This window comes from Paralichthys olivaceus, chromosome 4, assembly GCF_024713975.1.
Source record: "Paralichthys olivaceus isolate ysfri-2021 chromosome 4, ASM2471397v2, whole genome shotgun sequence".
NCBI classification, from domain to species: domain Eukaryota; kingdom Metazoa; phylum Chordata; class Actinopteri; order Pleuronectiformes; family Paralichthyidae; genus Paralichthys; species Paralichthys olivaceus.
This window is the reverse complement of record NC_091096.1, coordinates 10,394,498-10,409,593: the sequence shown is the minus strand read 5'-3', so window position 1 is coordinate 10,409,593 and position 15,096 is coordinate 10,394,498. Positions and strand designations below refer to the sequence as shown.

The following is a 15,096-nucleotide window of genomic DNA, read 5'->3' as shown; positions in this document are numbered from 1 at the left end:
ACCTGTTTCATTAACCTGTTCAATATCCATTATTGGAGGGTAGCTTATTTTGATGAGGATATAGACAGACATATACTAGCCTACATAATGTGGATATTTTTCACACTGTCTCTATTGTTTATACTTATCATACAATGTGCCTTGATGACTGTATAACAAAACTCATTCAACCAATCAATCAATCAACCATCAAAATATCCGACAAAGCACAAATAGTTACAAATTTGCTCTGATGGTGGCACGATGTGAAAGAACTGAACATCACCAGGAAGTACTGAAATGAATCTCCTGGAAGTTATGGATACAGCTACACCCTTATCTCGTATAGCTTCATTTTATATAATTTCATTTCACATTGTTTTAGATTGTTTTGCAACGTATCTTGCAAAAGAAAAATAATAAAGTCCTTAAAACTGAGAGGCTGGAAGCAGGGAACATTTTTGCTCCAAAAAAATAATGAATCATCTAATCCTCTCAGCTACAGTGAACTGTATCATCTTCATTTCATTTCATTACATTTATTTCTCAGGACAACACACATTTATGAACATTATTGTAAATGTGCTCTTCAACTGCGGGCAAGATGTACAGGTTGAATAGAATAGATGATGAAGTGTCCTACGATAAACACTTTCTTTTAATCAGTGACTGTATAGCCTTTTCGTGTTGAATACATATACAATAAAGCTAAATTAGTAATGATACACATGTATTGGCTGCAACTACCGTTAAATCTTGCTGCTTTCATTTAAAGAACAATAAACCTAAATAAACTCACCGTACTCATTACAAAAAAAAGTCTTAGAATCTTTCAAATCAATGCCTGCAATCACAAAATGAAAGGAAGCTGATTGGGAATATGAATCTCCCTGCTTTGTACAACTCAAACTTAAATGAACAATTAGCCCATCTGATCCATATTAGCACATGACGGTTAATGAAAAAAAAAGGAAATATGCTCATACTTGGTCAAGGGTGTTTTGGCATCTTATGTGCATATGTATTTCATTAGTTCACACAGATGCTTGCAATATAATCTCCCAGAGCCTTTTTACTGGCATATCTTTACAGCCTCCACACTACAGTATTTCGAAGGGGAGGGCCGTTTTTCCCACAATGACCTATGGCTCTTTGATGGAGTCCTACAGCGTTACCGTCAACACAACAGCCTGGAAATGTCTCGTGCAGATATTGTGCAGCAGTTATGACTCCTGCTCACTTTAAGGACACATTCCTCAGAGACAGGCCTGGTTCTATTCAGAGGCATTAGGGGGCATCGCAGGCTAACTTTGTTTTGCCTTAGATGCTTTCTCTCCCCCTGCTGAGACTCCACACCAGAGATATCTGATGCTGGTGAAATGATATAATTGTTGAAGCTGGTGTGGGGGTCTACGTCCACACCCATAATACTCACTCCAAAGAAACAGCGAAATGTTGTTCGGACTGAATAGAAACCACTTGTTTAGATTTGGAAAAGATAGCATTTCCAAAACATTGTCTGAGCTTTTCTTTAGGGAAGAGACTTTTTAGATGGGGTCGAGTTGATCCAAACAGAGAAGTAAGTGAAGGATTTAGGTGAAAGGAATCTATTGGCAGAAATAGAATATAAAAAAATGTGGTTTTCTCTAGTGTGTTTCATCTAAATTGTACAAATTGTTGTTTTCTTTACTCTTGAATGGGCTCTTTATATTTAAATACTTTAAACTTACATCAGGGGTGGGTCCTCTCTACAGAGGCCGCCATGTTTTTTACAAGAGTCCAAACTGGACAAACTAAACACCTTTTGAGTTTTAGTGACAAATGAAGGGCACCACAGGTTCTCTGTTATGTTGGGAAGGGGAGGGTGAGATGAGAGGTATTCTGCTGCAACACACAACTTCACCACTAGATGTCACTACATTCTACACACTGAACCTTTAAATCTCGTGATATAAACCAAACAAAAAGTTTGATCATTTGAGGAAAGTGAATAACACAAAATATTGGATCTGTGTGGATGTAGCATGTGCATGCCATGTGTGTGCACATGTCTCCACTATTTGTATACAGATATGTTTGTCTGTGCACCTGTGCATGTGCAGGTGTGTGTGTGTGTGTGTGTAGAATGTAATTGTGTGTTGTTTTTTCTGCCTGTGTGTGTTTAGATCACTGCCTGCCTCACACACAGGATGCTGCTCTGCTGTGCCTGGGTTGGTACTGTTTACAATCTCGGTCTTATCACGTGACACTCAACAGTTCCTGCGTATATGGAGCGAGCGGGACCACTGGACCACCCACGTGGCGTAATTATGAGTGAACCTTGAACAGGATGTCTGCGCACAAGACGCATTACGATGCGATCTTTTTTCCCTCTCCTCACAACTCCAGATCAGCTGTTCTTATCTAGATCGTAACAGAAATCGTCTCGGACTCTCTACCACGGCACAGGGGGCAGGATATCACGATTTGTCCGGAGCTCTACTCGCCTCCACCTGGACTAGAGATGGTGAGTGGTGCGGGACGAGCTGCTGCTGAGCCCGGAGAGCTCAGGTGTGAAGTGAGGGTCTGTTGATCCAGCGATGCTCCGGTCCAACAAGTGGTTACACTGGTTAATACCCACCATTGTTATTATTAATATTATCACTTTTGCTTTGTTTTATTCTTCACTTAGGCAGGTTAGTGTGAGTTACACGAGATGAGACTTCCTTTATACTTGAAATGAAGAGTTTAAGTCTTTGAATTGTAGTGTTGTTTTAATCACCTCATCATGAATATGTTTATTGTAATATAATTAATCAGACTTTGTAAAAATGTATCCATCTTCTGGCACAGTGACCAAAATGAATGGATGGAGCATAACTGATCTCTGCAGCTGCTATATGAAATATGAAGTGATAGATTTTTTTATCTGAATCAATATAATAGTACTACTGTCGTATTGTTGTTAATCTTCTATAAAAGTATAATTGTTGTTAATCTACTATTATAGTAGATTAACAACACAATGTATAGAAATTAAGAGGAAAGCATTCCCATGCGTAATTTACAGATGTAAATACACCGTGGCTTTAAAAAAGGTAATACACATATATTGTTTGTGCATAATATGATCTAATGTGAATGTATGTAAAAAGTGATTATTTAATGTTTGATATGTTGAATTGAGATGTTTAATCATTGTGAAATCCAAAAAGATTCAGATGTTGGATTAATTTCCACAAACAGTTTATTGAATGTGGCATAAACTATGTTTTACGCACTGTAAGAGCCAATAAAGTCCATATGTTAAAGTGGGGCTGACGAAGTAAGGATACTATACTGTGGCACCTCCCTTTCCACTGCTGTAATCTGAGGCTCAACCACCACCATCATGGTGGTAGAAAAAAAATCTTAAAAAATCTCGGTTCTGACATTCCTCAGCCTCCTTAAGACGCACGGACCTCTCCCCGCACCTCTGCCTCAGACTGCAGGTCCTCTCCGGGTAACGCTTCCTCCGGGCAACAGGGCACATGTGTGGAAAACCTTCCACAAAAAAGCACCAAACCAAACGCACCAGACTGGTTTGGCTCTCTGTGTACGAGCCTCCCCCCCCTGAAAGTTGGAGATTCACCCATGAGGTCCGTGCGCCTGGGTGGTCTCTCTACTTTAGTGAGCTGTTGCTAAGCAGCTAATAATAGTCGTGTTTGCTGAGTAATTTTTGCCCTTCTGGAACCAATCAGATGCGAGAAAGTCCTGCGATCTGACAGCCCCAGAGGCGGGATCTCGAGTCTTTCCCTTTTTTTTCTTCGTCTTCTCCTCCTTTTCACCCCTCCTCCTCCTCTGCCTCCAAATGGAGAGAGGTCTTTTCTCCTCTTCTATTGAATCTCAGAGTTGGCCGTGACGCGCGGCCCAGGGGAAGACCACATAGATCTCAGCAGAATGCCACGACCGTCGAGTGTTCTCACCCTTCTTCCACTCGTGTATGGGAATCACTTTACGCACGGCGCTTTTTGAGAGAAACTTCACTTTTTGTTTTTCCTCCAGAGGCTCGGAGAGTGCGGTGGAAGCGGCGGAGACCTCCGGATCACGAAATGTTGGGATGGAAGGCGCAGACTTTGACTCGCCGTCTCCGACCGGAGTATGAAGCCCTACTTCACTGGATCTCCGAGAGTGAAACCCTGCCGCCGCCGCGGGATATCGCTGCACGATTTCGGGGAGCTACTCTAACGTGGGAAACGGTGACCATCGCGAAGTCCCCGCAACATGGCCTCGGCTGCTAATGCGCCCTCCGAGCAGGAAAACAGAGACCCCGATCGGCCAAGAGTAACGCGGAGGAACAGGGGGGACTATACCCGCGGCACACCGCTGGATTTGGAGTATTTGCAGCGGCCGAGCTACTGCGATGCCGGCTTCGCTTTGGAGCAAATATCAGAGGTGCTTTCTCTCCCATCTTCACCCGGGAAACAGCTTTACGCTCCCGGTTTCATTTAATTGTATTCGCCTGACAAAAGTGTCTAAAGTGTGTCCAGTGGCTGCTATAGGTAACGGGACAGGCTGGGCGAGGGGGACGCAGGGGGACGGAGAGGTTGTAGTGAGCCATAAAGTTGTTTTATTCCGTGCAACAGCTCGATCCTTCCCCTGCAGCCAGTGTTAGGATGCAAGTTCCCCCACACGATTCTACCACGACTGTGCCTGCTGCAACATCCCGACCTATAACGGTCTGAGACAGGGCAAAACATGCAGCTCTCGCCCGCAGTCAACTCTCCCGGAGCCTGTTTCATAACAACCACAAACATTTTTCTGCACATAAGCATGTTTTAAAAAGTTTTGACGTCTAAGTTAAAGGTTTCTACGGTGGCGTCTTAACTTTGGCGACTTCATGCGTAAAAGGAAAACCCATGTGTTCGTTCACAAAATATTGCGAGTCCCCCTGTGATGGCTCCTCCACTCCTCCACCACCACCGCAGGCCGGAACACACGGGGAGTGGAGTCGGTGTGTGGTGCTTATATGTGGGGGGTTCACCACATGCACCCCTTTTCATATCTCAACGTGATGTGTGGGTGTTGATGTTCGCTTCTTACACCACTCTTCATATATATTATTGCTGTATAGCCTGTTTTTACACTTTGTGGTATGTTACATTGACTACACTGTGTTATTTTGCAGGAGTAATATGTATTGTGGAGGATTTTTAGACCAAAGAACCTACATTCTTCCATCTCTGAGTGAAGTAGAGACACAGTGGATGCATATCATCACAAGACCCCCTACTGTATAATTACATCTCCTCTTATTTACCTTCCATCCACTCCGAGGTCCTGCTGCAGCCTTATTTTGGAGCAGAGCAACACAGACCTGTTCCTCCACTGTCAGTGTTTCTTTTCTTAATGAACTCATCACTGTAGCAGTGAACTTACAGATATGTACCAGCCCGTGCGCTCAAGGTGATGCACATATCTCTCCTTTTTGCACGTATCCTGCTAAGGTTACAGTTGAGACATGTCATTGATACGACAGAACCGGTGTCTCTCGCTCCGGGGAGTCTCTCCAGCGGTTTCCGGGCGGTCCCCCCTGCGGCAGATGTGTGTGTTTCAGTCACCAAAGGTCAGCCGAGCGAGACAGCCAGAGACTGTGTTTCAGTATTTGTTGATCACATCTCCTCCTTAAATCCCCCATTCTAAAATCAAAACTAGTCACCCCAGAGGTTCCCGGGGGCCAAAGCTGTAGTTGAAATGTTTTGATACGAACGCATTTTGAGGCCACCTGCAGGGGTCACCTCTCTGTCCGTACGATCCCTAACCATCGCAGATTCACCTGTCTGAGTAAGTACAATGTTTTTTTGCATTTCATGTGACACTAACATTGGGAGTCTTGTCTTGATTGCAGGGGAGGGCGACCGGGAGGAAAGCTCCTCTATGGCTGAGAGCGAAGTTCCAGAGACTCTTATTTAGGCTGGGCTGCTACATACAAAAGAACTGCGGAAAGTTTTTGGTGGTGGGCCTCATGATTTTCGGAGCTTTCGCCGTGGGCTTAAGGGCCGCTAATTTGGAGACGGACGTGGAGAAACTCTGGGTGGAAGGTAAGACACTTTGATTGATTATTGGCTGTTTTGGACATGTCATCTGGGCTGTTGTGTTTGAATGTGAGCTGCTTGAACTACTCTTTTCAGCCGTCCAGCTTGATATTGCATGTTGGGAATGCTTCAGATTGGAGGAGGACAGTGTTGCTGCTTAACAAGCCTCAGGGAATTGTTTATTGTTTAGGCCCTGGCAAGAGGCCAGTTGAAACTTTGAAAATCCTTGTATTTATCCTCCATAGGTTGAGCTCCTCCAACCACATGCACACACAGGACGTGTAAGGGGTGGCAGTAACTGCACTCAGCAGTAAGGCTGTAATTAAGTTCATAAGCAGCTTTTGGGGTAGAGGAAATTTTTGTCAAAGCCGCCATTTTGTGAGAGTGTGTGAGTGAGAGTGTGTGAGTGAGTGTGTGTCTGTCTGCCCCCAGCAGTTGAATGCTCAGAGACTGTGTGTGGTCCCGTTCTGGACAGCTCTCAACTTTCCAAAAAGATTTGTCTCCGGCTGCAGGGAAAAAGCGGAGCGAGGGGCAGGATTTTGTGTTTGTGGAGCGGACGGAGACGACTCACTTGTTGTTATTTCTGTTTCTTTTTAAAAAACGACTTATGAAGAAAGATTTTTGAAAGAGTTGGGAACTGTGCGTATGGGTGGTGCTCGGGGGGTGTAAGGGGAAGGGGTTGCGCTTTTTTCCCCCTTTGCTTTGATCTGCATTCCTGCACTTAGGACTAGAGTGTGCTGCGGGAGTCATGAATGGAGGAGCAGATTTCGCTGCTGGGAAACTGAATATGTATTTATGCTTCATAAAAACATAAATAAAACATTGTTAATACACAGATGTTGATGTTTCTGTTTTCGCTCCATCTTAACAACCCTCCCTCAAATACAAAGAATAAATAACCTCTGAGATCCAACATGAAAGCAGACGATTCCTGACCAGATCAAACACCCCACCTCCTCCTCGGGTTGGCTGTTCTCTCCTTGCGTGCTGCTGCAGGGGTCTGACAGACAGCATGTTCTTCTAATGTGCAGCGCAGGCGCAGTCGGCAGTGGTGTAAGCCAGGGGGACCTTCTTTTGGTGTAAGACTCCTGAGTGTAGTGAGGGGAACACACTTGTTTTCACACCCTGCTTCACATGTCAGGCCAAGGTCATGTGTGCTACACTGAGGGGCACCATATTAAACCCAGAGGTACAGACATGACAATGAGGCCTTAATCTACCACTATGTATCAGGGTTGAAATCGAGTGACAGAAAAGTAATCACTGACTATTTTGATCATTTTTCATCATTTATCAGAGAAAATCCTCAAACATTTGGCCGGAACTACCTCTGTCAGACTTCCCTGCTTTACAAAAATCTGATGTATAAGTACACACATTTGGGTTTGAGCAACTTTTGAATCACATTTGTCTTTGTTTACTTGTCCATATCACACCATTACCCTTTCAAGAAGCGTTTCTGGAAGTAGTGTAGTTAGCCGAAACTTTTCTAACCTATGAAGTGTCTATAGATGTGTAGATACCTTTTACCTCCACCAAGGTGGTTGTGTTTTCACCTGTCTGTTGATTTGTTCATTGGTTTGTTTATGAGCAATTTTACACAAAAGCAAGTTAACGGATCACAACAGAACATGGTGGGAGGTTGCGGCATAGGTCAGGGAAGAACCTGTTAAATATTGGTGCAGATCTGGATTTGGTTTTTATTTAATTTAAGAGGACTCTGCTGAATGCTGTTTTAGTTGGCTCTGTGAAACCGTTGCATACTTTGTGACACAGATTCCATCTTTTTCCTTTTATTGAGATCCCTTTTTGTCATCCTGGGCTCAAATATCTGATACCTGAAACTTGTTATTGGCAAAAAAGTTGTTTATTGAGTCACAAAAGTTGTTGCAGCTACTCACTACTAAACTATGTTGGATTTACTACTTATCTCTGTTCTATGTCTTTTTAAATTAAGTATCTTTGGTTGGATTGGGAAAAAAAGCTGTTTCACCACATTGCTTAGTGTCCCAATAACTTGGACTAGGAGACATTTGTGGACCAAATATATTAAACAAAAAAGAATCCATGGATGATAATTTGTGGTTGACATTAAATAAGACAAATTGGAAGTTATCTGGTGATTAACCAGTAAAACAACTGTTGCTTTTGCTCTGACCTGTGAGAGCTTCACTATTAAACCATTAATTGACAGTAGAGATTCGCTCTGTATTGAACCTGACCTGCTGACAGCTGAGCCGCGGCTTGTGACCTCTAGTAGACATCTCCAACATGGACTCACACTGACTCACACTGACACACAGAGATCCGCTCGTAAGCACACACACAGACACACACACACACACACACACACACACACACACACACACACACACTGACAAAGAGACTTGGGCTGCGGTGGTTTTCCTAGGTCCCGGTACGTGAGGGGTTCCAGATGTTGGTAGGGAGAGATCTGTTTGTTTAGATTAGACTGCACAGCTGAGGGATAGATTAGTTCTGCCTGGACCGTGGAACGCTGTGCTGGGCCGTGCTGGGGGACTGGCCCATCGTCCGAGAGGAAAAAGAGGAGAGAGGAGGAGAGGACAGAGCGGCTGTTTATGTTTGATTTGGAACTGCCCTCCGCTGGCGACCCGTGGACGACCCCGCCTGGAAGCTGTGTGGCCTGTAGACGCACGCACGCAGGCACACACACAGACACACTACTCCCATCTCATATTCAATCTCTCAGTTCTCTCAGTCCCCTCGATGGAACGGAGCCGCTTTTTTACATTTGCGATCTCACTCCGTGTCTGTCGTCGCCTTCCCTCTGGTTGCGTGGAGGCGGTCGAGGTCTGCAGCAGACCACCATTAACTGCCTCCTGGAGCTGGCCAGTGTGTTTATCCTACACTCAATCACGTGCTGCAGCTTTCACAGAGATTGTCTCTTCTCACACGGTGCTCACTCAGCACTGTTAATAAACACTCAGACACAGGAAGTTCTGTTTATTAGACAAAGCGACAGAGACCAATTGGGAGTGAGATGCACGCCTGCACAAAGAACGTGAACGTGTCTAACCTCGGAGGACAGCTCAGGGTTTTTACGTCTCTAAACATATTGTGAAATACAGTTATATTCTTAAAGTCTTTTTTTCCCTGCATGGATCACATGATAAGTGCATTTAGGGCAGATTGCATTCACAGCGCAGCTAATGTATATATCCAGTGTGACGCTCACAGGAAATTATTAGCTGAAACAGGAAGTTGTAGTATTGTGTATCTCCTACTTTCCTCTCCACACACACAAACGTGACTCTTGATGTTTTCCTCAGTGTCGGATCCCGTGCCCATTGACCTCTGCTCGACTTCAGATACATCCTCAGTTTCAGATTGCAGATGATTCTAGATGATCTTACGATGATTAACCATAAGCCGCGTTCGGGGCAGCGGAGATGCAGACCAGAGGAATAAGACCCCTTTAGAGTTCCTTCTGGCTACAAATGGAAAACGGAGCCATCCCTTGGCATTCTGGGTTAAGGCAAACACAGGCCAAATTGTAAAGAAAATAGCAGCACCGCCTGCCTCTAATTAAAACAGTATCGCGTAAACATTGGCCTTCCTGTAGGAATGGACCCTCGCTCCTTCGGTCTGTCTGCAAAGAGAGCGGGCTGGAGATGTGGCAGTGTGGGGTTTTTGTCGGGGCTGTGTTGATGGGTGAGAACGGTTACAAGGAGGAGAAAGTTTGGAAACGGGGGCTTTTGAAGCTTGAGTTCTGGTGCAAGGGTTGAAGTTGAAACTTGGGGTTAAGCAGGGAGCTTGAGCTGTACTGTAATCTGGGCTGAGTTGCGGTCTGCCTGTAGACTAAAGAAAGAGAAGGAGGCCTGTAAGTGTTCAGAAGACGCCTTTTGTTTTTACCGTACACAGACTAAAGATACGAGATATGTGCGAGTGATTAGTTAAAATGAGTTTATGGTCCCTCTGATTTACGGCCTGGACTAGGGGGCACAGGTCTGCGGGTTGTAGTCTCAAGGCTACAGACAGAGGGGAGGCCCATGGTCCCGGAGCACTTTCTTGGGGTGAGGCAAGGGGAGGGCATAAGTGTAGAGGCCAGGGGCCACGGGGTAGACCCCTGGGACCCTGAGGTCATCTCGTTGAGGCCCCACTATTTAAAACCTCACCTGATACTCACCCTGTGGCCTGGGTGCAGAGTGAGGAGTCACAGCAGAGGGGAGGAGGGGGAGGCAGTGGGAGAAGTGCAGCAGAAGTCGCAGCTGTCACTGAGCCTAGTTTGCATCCTGTGTACGTTCATGTGTGCGTGTGTTCGAGCCCATGCTCGCCTGTACGGGTGCATCACATTAGCCCGATGCTGTCGGAGGAATATGTGTTATTTTCCTGGAGGAGTATTTTCTTATTGATTATAAATTTGTTTTTGAATTATTTGACATGTGTCCTCCAGCAGAGGGCAGTGAATCTGATAGAAGATTTTCCTTTAATCTCTGGATTAAAGCCCAACTCTCATCCCTTACCCTCAATTTTAAGACTCAATGAAATACATTTTCAAATTCTACATTAGTGCAAGTCATCATTGTTGCTTTAGTGACAAAATATGTTGAGGAATGCAACAAAGAAGAGAACAATTCAAACTCATGCCCCCTAAATTTTAATGTGCCTTCAGCTTATTCTTGATATCAATGTGTTAACAGTTAGAATCCCTGTTTATCTGCATCCTGAGCATAAAGTTTTAGACTCCAGTCCGACAGGACGTTTTTTTATCTACAGCGACCCGCTCCCTACCCTGCATGTCTGTTTTGTATCTAGTTTGATTAAGAGCTGAGTTGACAGAGTTGGTGGTTGTTTTGTTGTTTTGCTGGTAATGGCAGCAAAGAGAAGGGAGCGGTATAATGTTGAGTGCATGCGGAAGAAGTCTTGACATCCTTTCTTGTGGACGACGATGAGGAGGAGGAGGAGTGCCCTGAATGTGGTGTCTCCACTGAAGGGATTGTGGTTTGCATGATTGAATTATCCAGCTTTTGATGTGTATGGGAGCACTGATACATGCATGAACGCACAGGCGCGTGCACACACACACATACACACATATACACACATGCACATTCGCACATGCAGAGAGGCTTTTGGAGTCTCCGTTCCTGTGAATAAGGAGGTGGTTGACTCGGGCTGGCATGGCAGGCTATTTTGATGGGCCTCGCTTTGCTATTTTCTCTTTTTATTCATCTGTTTTCCTCATTTTCTTTTTTTTCTCCTTTTTCTCTCCACTATCTTCCTCCTGCTGTATCTCCAGCCACTTTCACTTACCAGCCGCAAGCAATCAAACACACAAATGCACCCACACCCAGTCCTTTTTTCCTCAGTTTGCACAGAATCGTCTGTCTCTCTGTCCCCATCTGTTCCACTCTCTTTCAGAGGCTGTCGTACATTCACACTTTTTAACGTTTTCCAAACTGGACTCAATTAAGTTTGTGTTTATCAGTTCACTACAAACAGGATTAAACCTCTGAGGAAGGAATAACATTCCAGCGTGTTGTGTTAAACTTTACGAGTTGATGAAAAGTGTAGGCTAGCCGTTGAGGGATTTAGTGTGGGGAAACATTGCGCCTCTGATACTGTACACAGACTTTCTGCACTGTTTTCCCAGGCTGGCTCTGTGTGCTTTTGAAAGCAGTTCTATGTTTTTATATATATATATATATATATATATATATATGAGCTCTAACTGCCCTGATGCAAATTAACTGTTTGGGGAAATTTGCTAGTTAGCTGTTTTTCCGTATGCAACCGTTGTGTGTGCGAGCGCACGCTCCCATTCACAAACACACATCCTGAGATGCCTCCAAGCTCTCTGTTTACATTTTGCATTCTTTCAGGCGCTCTTATTCAAAAACCAGAGCCCTGCGAATGACCAACCACAGGAGACTGCGGAGTTACCCCCACCTCTCTCCCCCCCCTCTCTCTCTCTCTCTCCTATCCCTCTCTTTTCCTCTCTGCCAGAAAGGTCTCTCTCTTTTACCCGAGCCTCCTCTCCCCTCCTGACTCCCCTCTCAGCACCACCACTCCCCCCCGTCCCAGGCTGGAGAGAGTGGCCTCAGAATGCCAGATGTATTACAGAGTGAGGCACAGCAATGTAAACACTCAGCCCTGCCATGAGAGCAGGGTGGTCTGGCCTCCCTCCTTCTCCTTCCCTTCCCTTCCCCTTCCCTCCCTCCCTCCCTCTTCCCCTTTCCTCTCTTCCCTCCCTCACAGTGCTGACTGCCAGAGGGGTGGAGAAAGTACAAAACAGCAGAGGGTGTGTGTGTGTGTATGTGTGTGTGGAGCGGGAGACGGAGCAGGAGTATAGTAGCGGCAGTGTGTTTGTGTTTTGGCTGCGGTGCTTACCCTGCACCAGGAGAGAGACCAGGGGTGTGGATTGATGCTTCTCAGACGAAAGCGCCGAGAATTTTTCATGCAAACTCACTATAAACATCTCCTGCAAACTGCGTCTGCGCTGCTGGCTGGTGTGTTTTTTGTTTCTTAGCCCCTCTGGCGCACACGGGTTACGTGTGTAGCAGTATAGTTCATTGCAATTCCTGCAGCACAACGTCATAGAATCTGGAAGTAACAGCAATTATCCCAGTACCACACATGTACACACAAGGAGGCATAAAGATACAGAGATATAAAACATTTCCTCTCTCGGATGATTGAGGGGTTTAAAACTCCAGATTGAGTCAGTATGTGTCGGAGTGAACTGAGGCCGCCTGAGAAGTCCAGCTGAGGAATCGGGACAAGGGAAACACTTGAGACCTGACACCACAGGCTGATGTGTTAAGTGCAGCAAGGCCTGATGTCACTGTCTCTCCGATTTTCTCTTTCGACATTTACATCCAACATCTTTGTCTTGGGTTGAAAAAGGTGATGTGCCTCAAAACGTAATGCTTTGAAATGTTTTGATCGTTCAAACACATACTGAGCTTCAGGTTCAAGCTGGGTCGTGAAAAATCAATTGGTTTGAAAAGCGATCACATCACAGTTTGTTTACTCAATCGTGGATCAATCTTTTCTGTTCTGTTCTATAACAAACTCAGGTCGAACTCAATGTTTTCTGCAAATAAGCTCTGATAAAAAACCACAGTGTGCTTAGCTATATGTCTACCACCAAACAGCAGACAAAGGGAGTGAGTGAGTGAACAAAGTGCAGAAGTTATCGGATAAAGAACCAGGAGGAGGTGAATGCAATGCACTGTCATCCAACAAGGAGCTTCATTGGTCAATGCATGCATGCTATTTCACATTCCTTGTAACGTGAACTCCATTTGAACTGTTCCACTCCATTTGAAGCCTTTAAATCCATAGATCTATTGCTCACACTGAACTTTCATGTTTCACTGATACCTGAAGCAACACAGCTCCTCGCCAGCACTCTCCACTGCACTGGGCAGGTGATGTCTCCAGAAACACAACTTCAAATAAATCCTAATTTTACTCTGTGTATATTCGCAGCTGTTTGCTAACACAGTAGCCATATTAACTTTCTGAGTTGATAATATGTTAACACTTAAAGTTATCAAGCTTGTTTATATTCCACAAACTAAGTACTGGAAAAGTTGAATGCTGGTATCATTAGTCATCATGTTCGTACAAATGCTGAATAAGTAGTTTTTCCCTGGTGAGCCTAAAGTTCAAGTGAAAAGTTAACCATTAAAACTTCTGTTCATGAAGTAAGACTTCAAGGTGTTTTTGTATTTCTCGCCTTCTGTCTTGTTTTCCACACTCGTGATTCTGGCGTACCTGAAATCACAGGCCATCACACCAGGAAATGACAGAGATGGCTGCTTGAGATTGGCTGCTCAGGCGGATGTCACGGTCTGTTATGGCTGGGCTGTGGGCCAATCGCAGGGCCACAAATGTGGCAGGGAGGAGGGCTCACCTGGCTCGAATCTGACAGAGACAGCAGAATTGTCTCGAAAGAGTTGACCGAGAAGTTTTGTTACTTTGCTTGATAGAAATGAATGTACTATCTCTGGACATTTGACAACACTTCTCCATTGCTTACAACGACGGCAGCATCAACTCTCACACATTTTCTTGGTCACCTATAACAATTAATACATCACTCGCCTGACACCTTGGGTTTTTATAAATTAATCCCTGAACACTGCACACATGCACGCACATGCTTCAAACAGAGTTTCAGCGTTTTCTTTTCCTACCGGTCTTGCTCCGTGAATCCATTGGTGTTGAATAGGATTTTTTTTTTTTTTAGGGTGGGGGTGTGGGTGTTGAGTGGGACCTGAATGAAGGCAGCAACGTGGAAGAATCTGCCCATTGAGGAGTGTGTGAATGTACACCTCGGGCCCAGGGGAAGCTGCATTGGGAGCCAGCCGACTGCTAAATACACCCATTTTAGGGGCTGCAGGGATCGGACAGGTGATTAGCATAATCAGGGGCGAGGGGAGCCATACATATGGTAATGCTGGAGTTGGGGGGCTGAGGGTTGGTGGTATGGGTGTGAGGTTGGTTGAAGAGGAAGGGTGGGGGTGGGGTCACATTTGTGTCAGGGGTCGGAGTGCGACAACCAGCAACACAGCGACAGACAGCTACAGAGCATTTTATGCTCTGTGCTTCTTCTGATTTCTTTCGCGCTCTTTCCTGTAGTTCTTTCGCTCTTTTCCCTTCTTCTTCCATAGTCGCTCACTATCTACCTTTCTTGTTTTACCCTTCGCCTGTGTGGCAGCCCCCTCCTCTTGGAGGGGTGAAAGAAGAGAGAGAGAGTGAGGGGGAGAGAGAGCGAGAGAGTGAAGGGGGCTCACCGTGGGTCAGAGAGGGTCTCGGCTCTCAGTGAGGCCTTTCATCACATATTTGTGGCTGTGTGCACACCTGCATCGCAGAGCCCGCGTTCAAAACGACTCTTATTGCGATATGAACTGAAGTGCATGAGGCTACCATAACCACTGCAATTGCTACGACTCTTTCCACTGCTGCTACAGCAGAGAAACTATATATTGAAAGAATAATAAGGTGTAATCAAGGTCCACTTGTGAAGGTTGGATATGACAAAGGAGCAGTGACTAACCCTCAACTTTAAAAAGCT

The 15,096-nt window shown here is 45.1% G+C and overlaps 1 protein-coding gene across 2 annotated transcripts in view; it reads left to right on the top strand.

The window, feature by feature from the left end:
* Positions 1-2,334: 2,334 nt before the first annotated feature.
* Positions 2,335-15,096, top strand: part of ptch1 (patched 1) — a 51,994-nt gene continuing 39,232 nt past the window's right edge. The window contains exons 1-2 of one of the 2 annotated variants that reach the window (XM_069523649.1): positions 2,335-2,485; positions 5,846-6,038. In XM_069523649.1, coding sequence (XP_069379750.1) covers positions 2,483-2,485; positions 5,846-6,038 — 196 coding nt within the window. In that variant the 5' untranslated portion in view covers positions 2,335-2,482. Of the gene's footprint in view, positions 2,486-3,793; positions 4,393-5,845; positions 6,039-15,096 lie in introns of those variants that run through there. The other variant, XM_069523648.1, reaches the window with a different exon arrangement.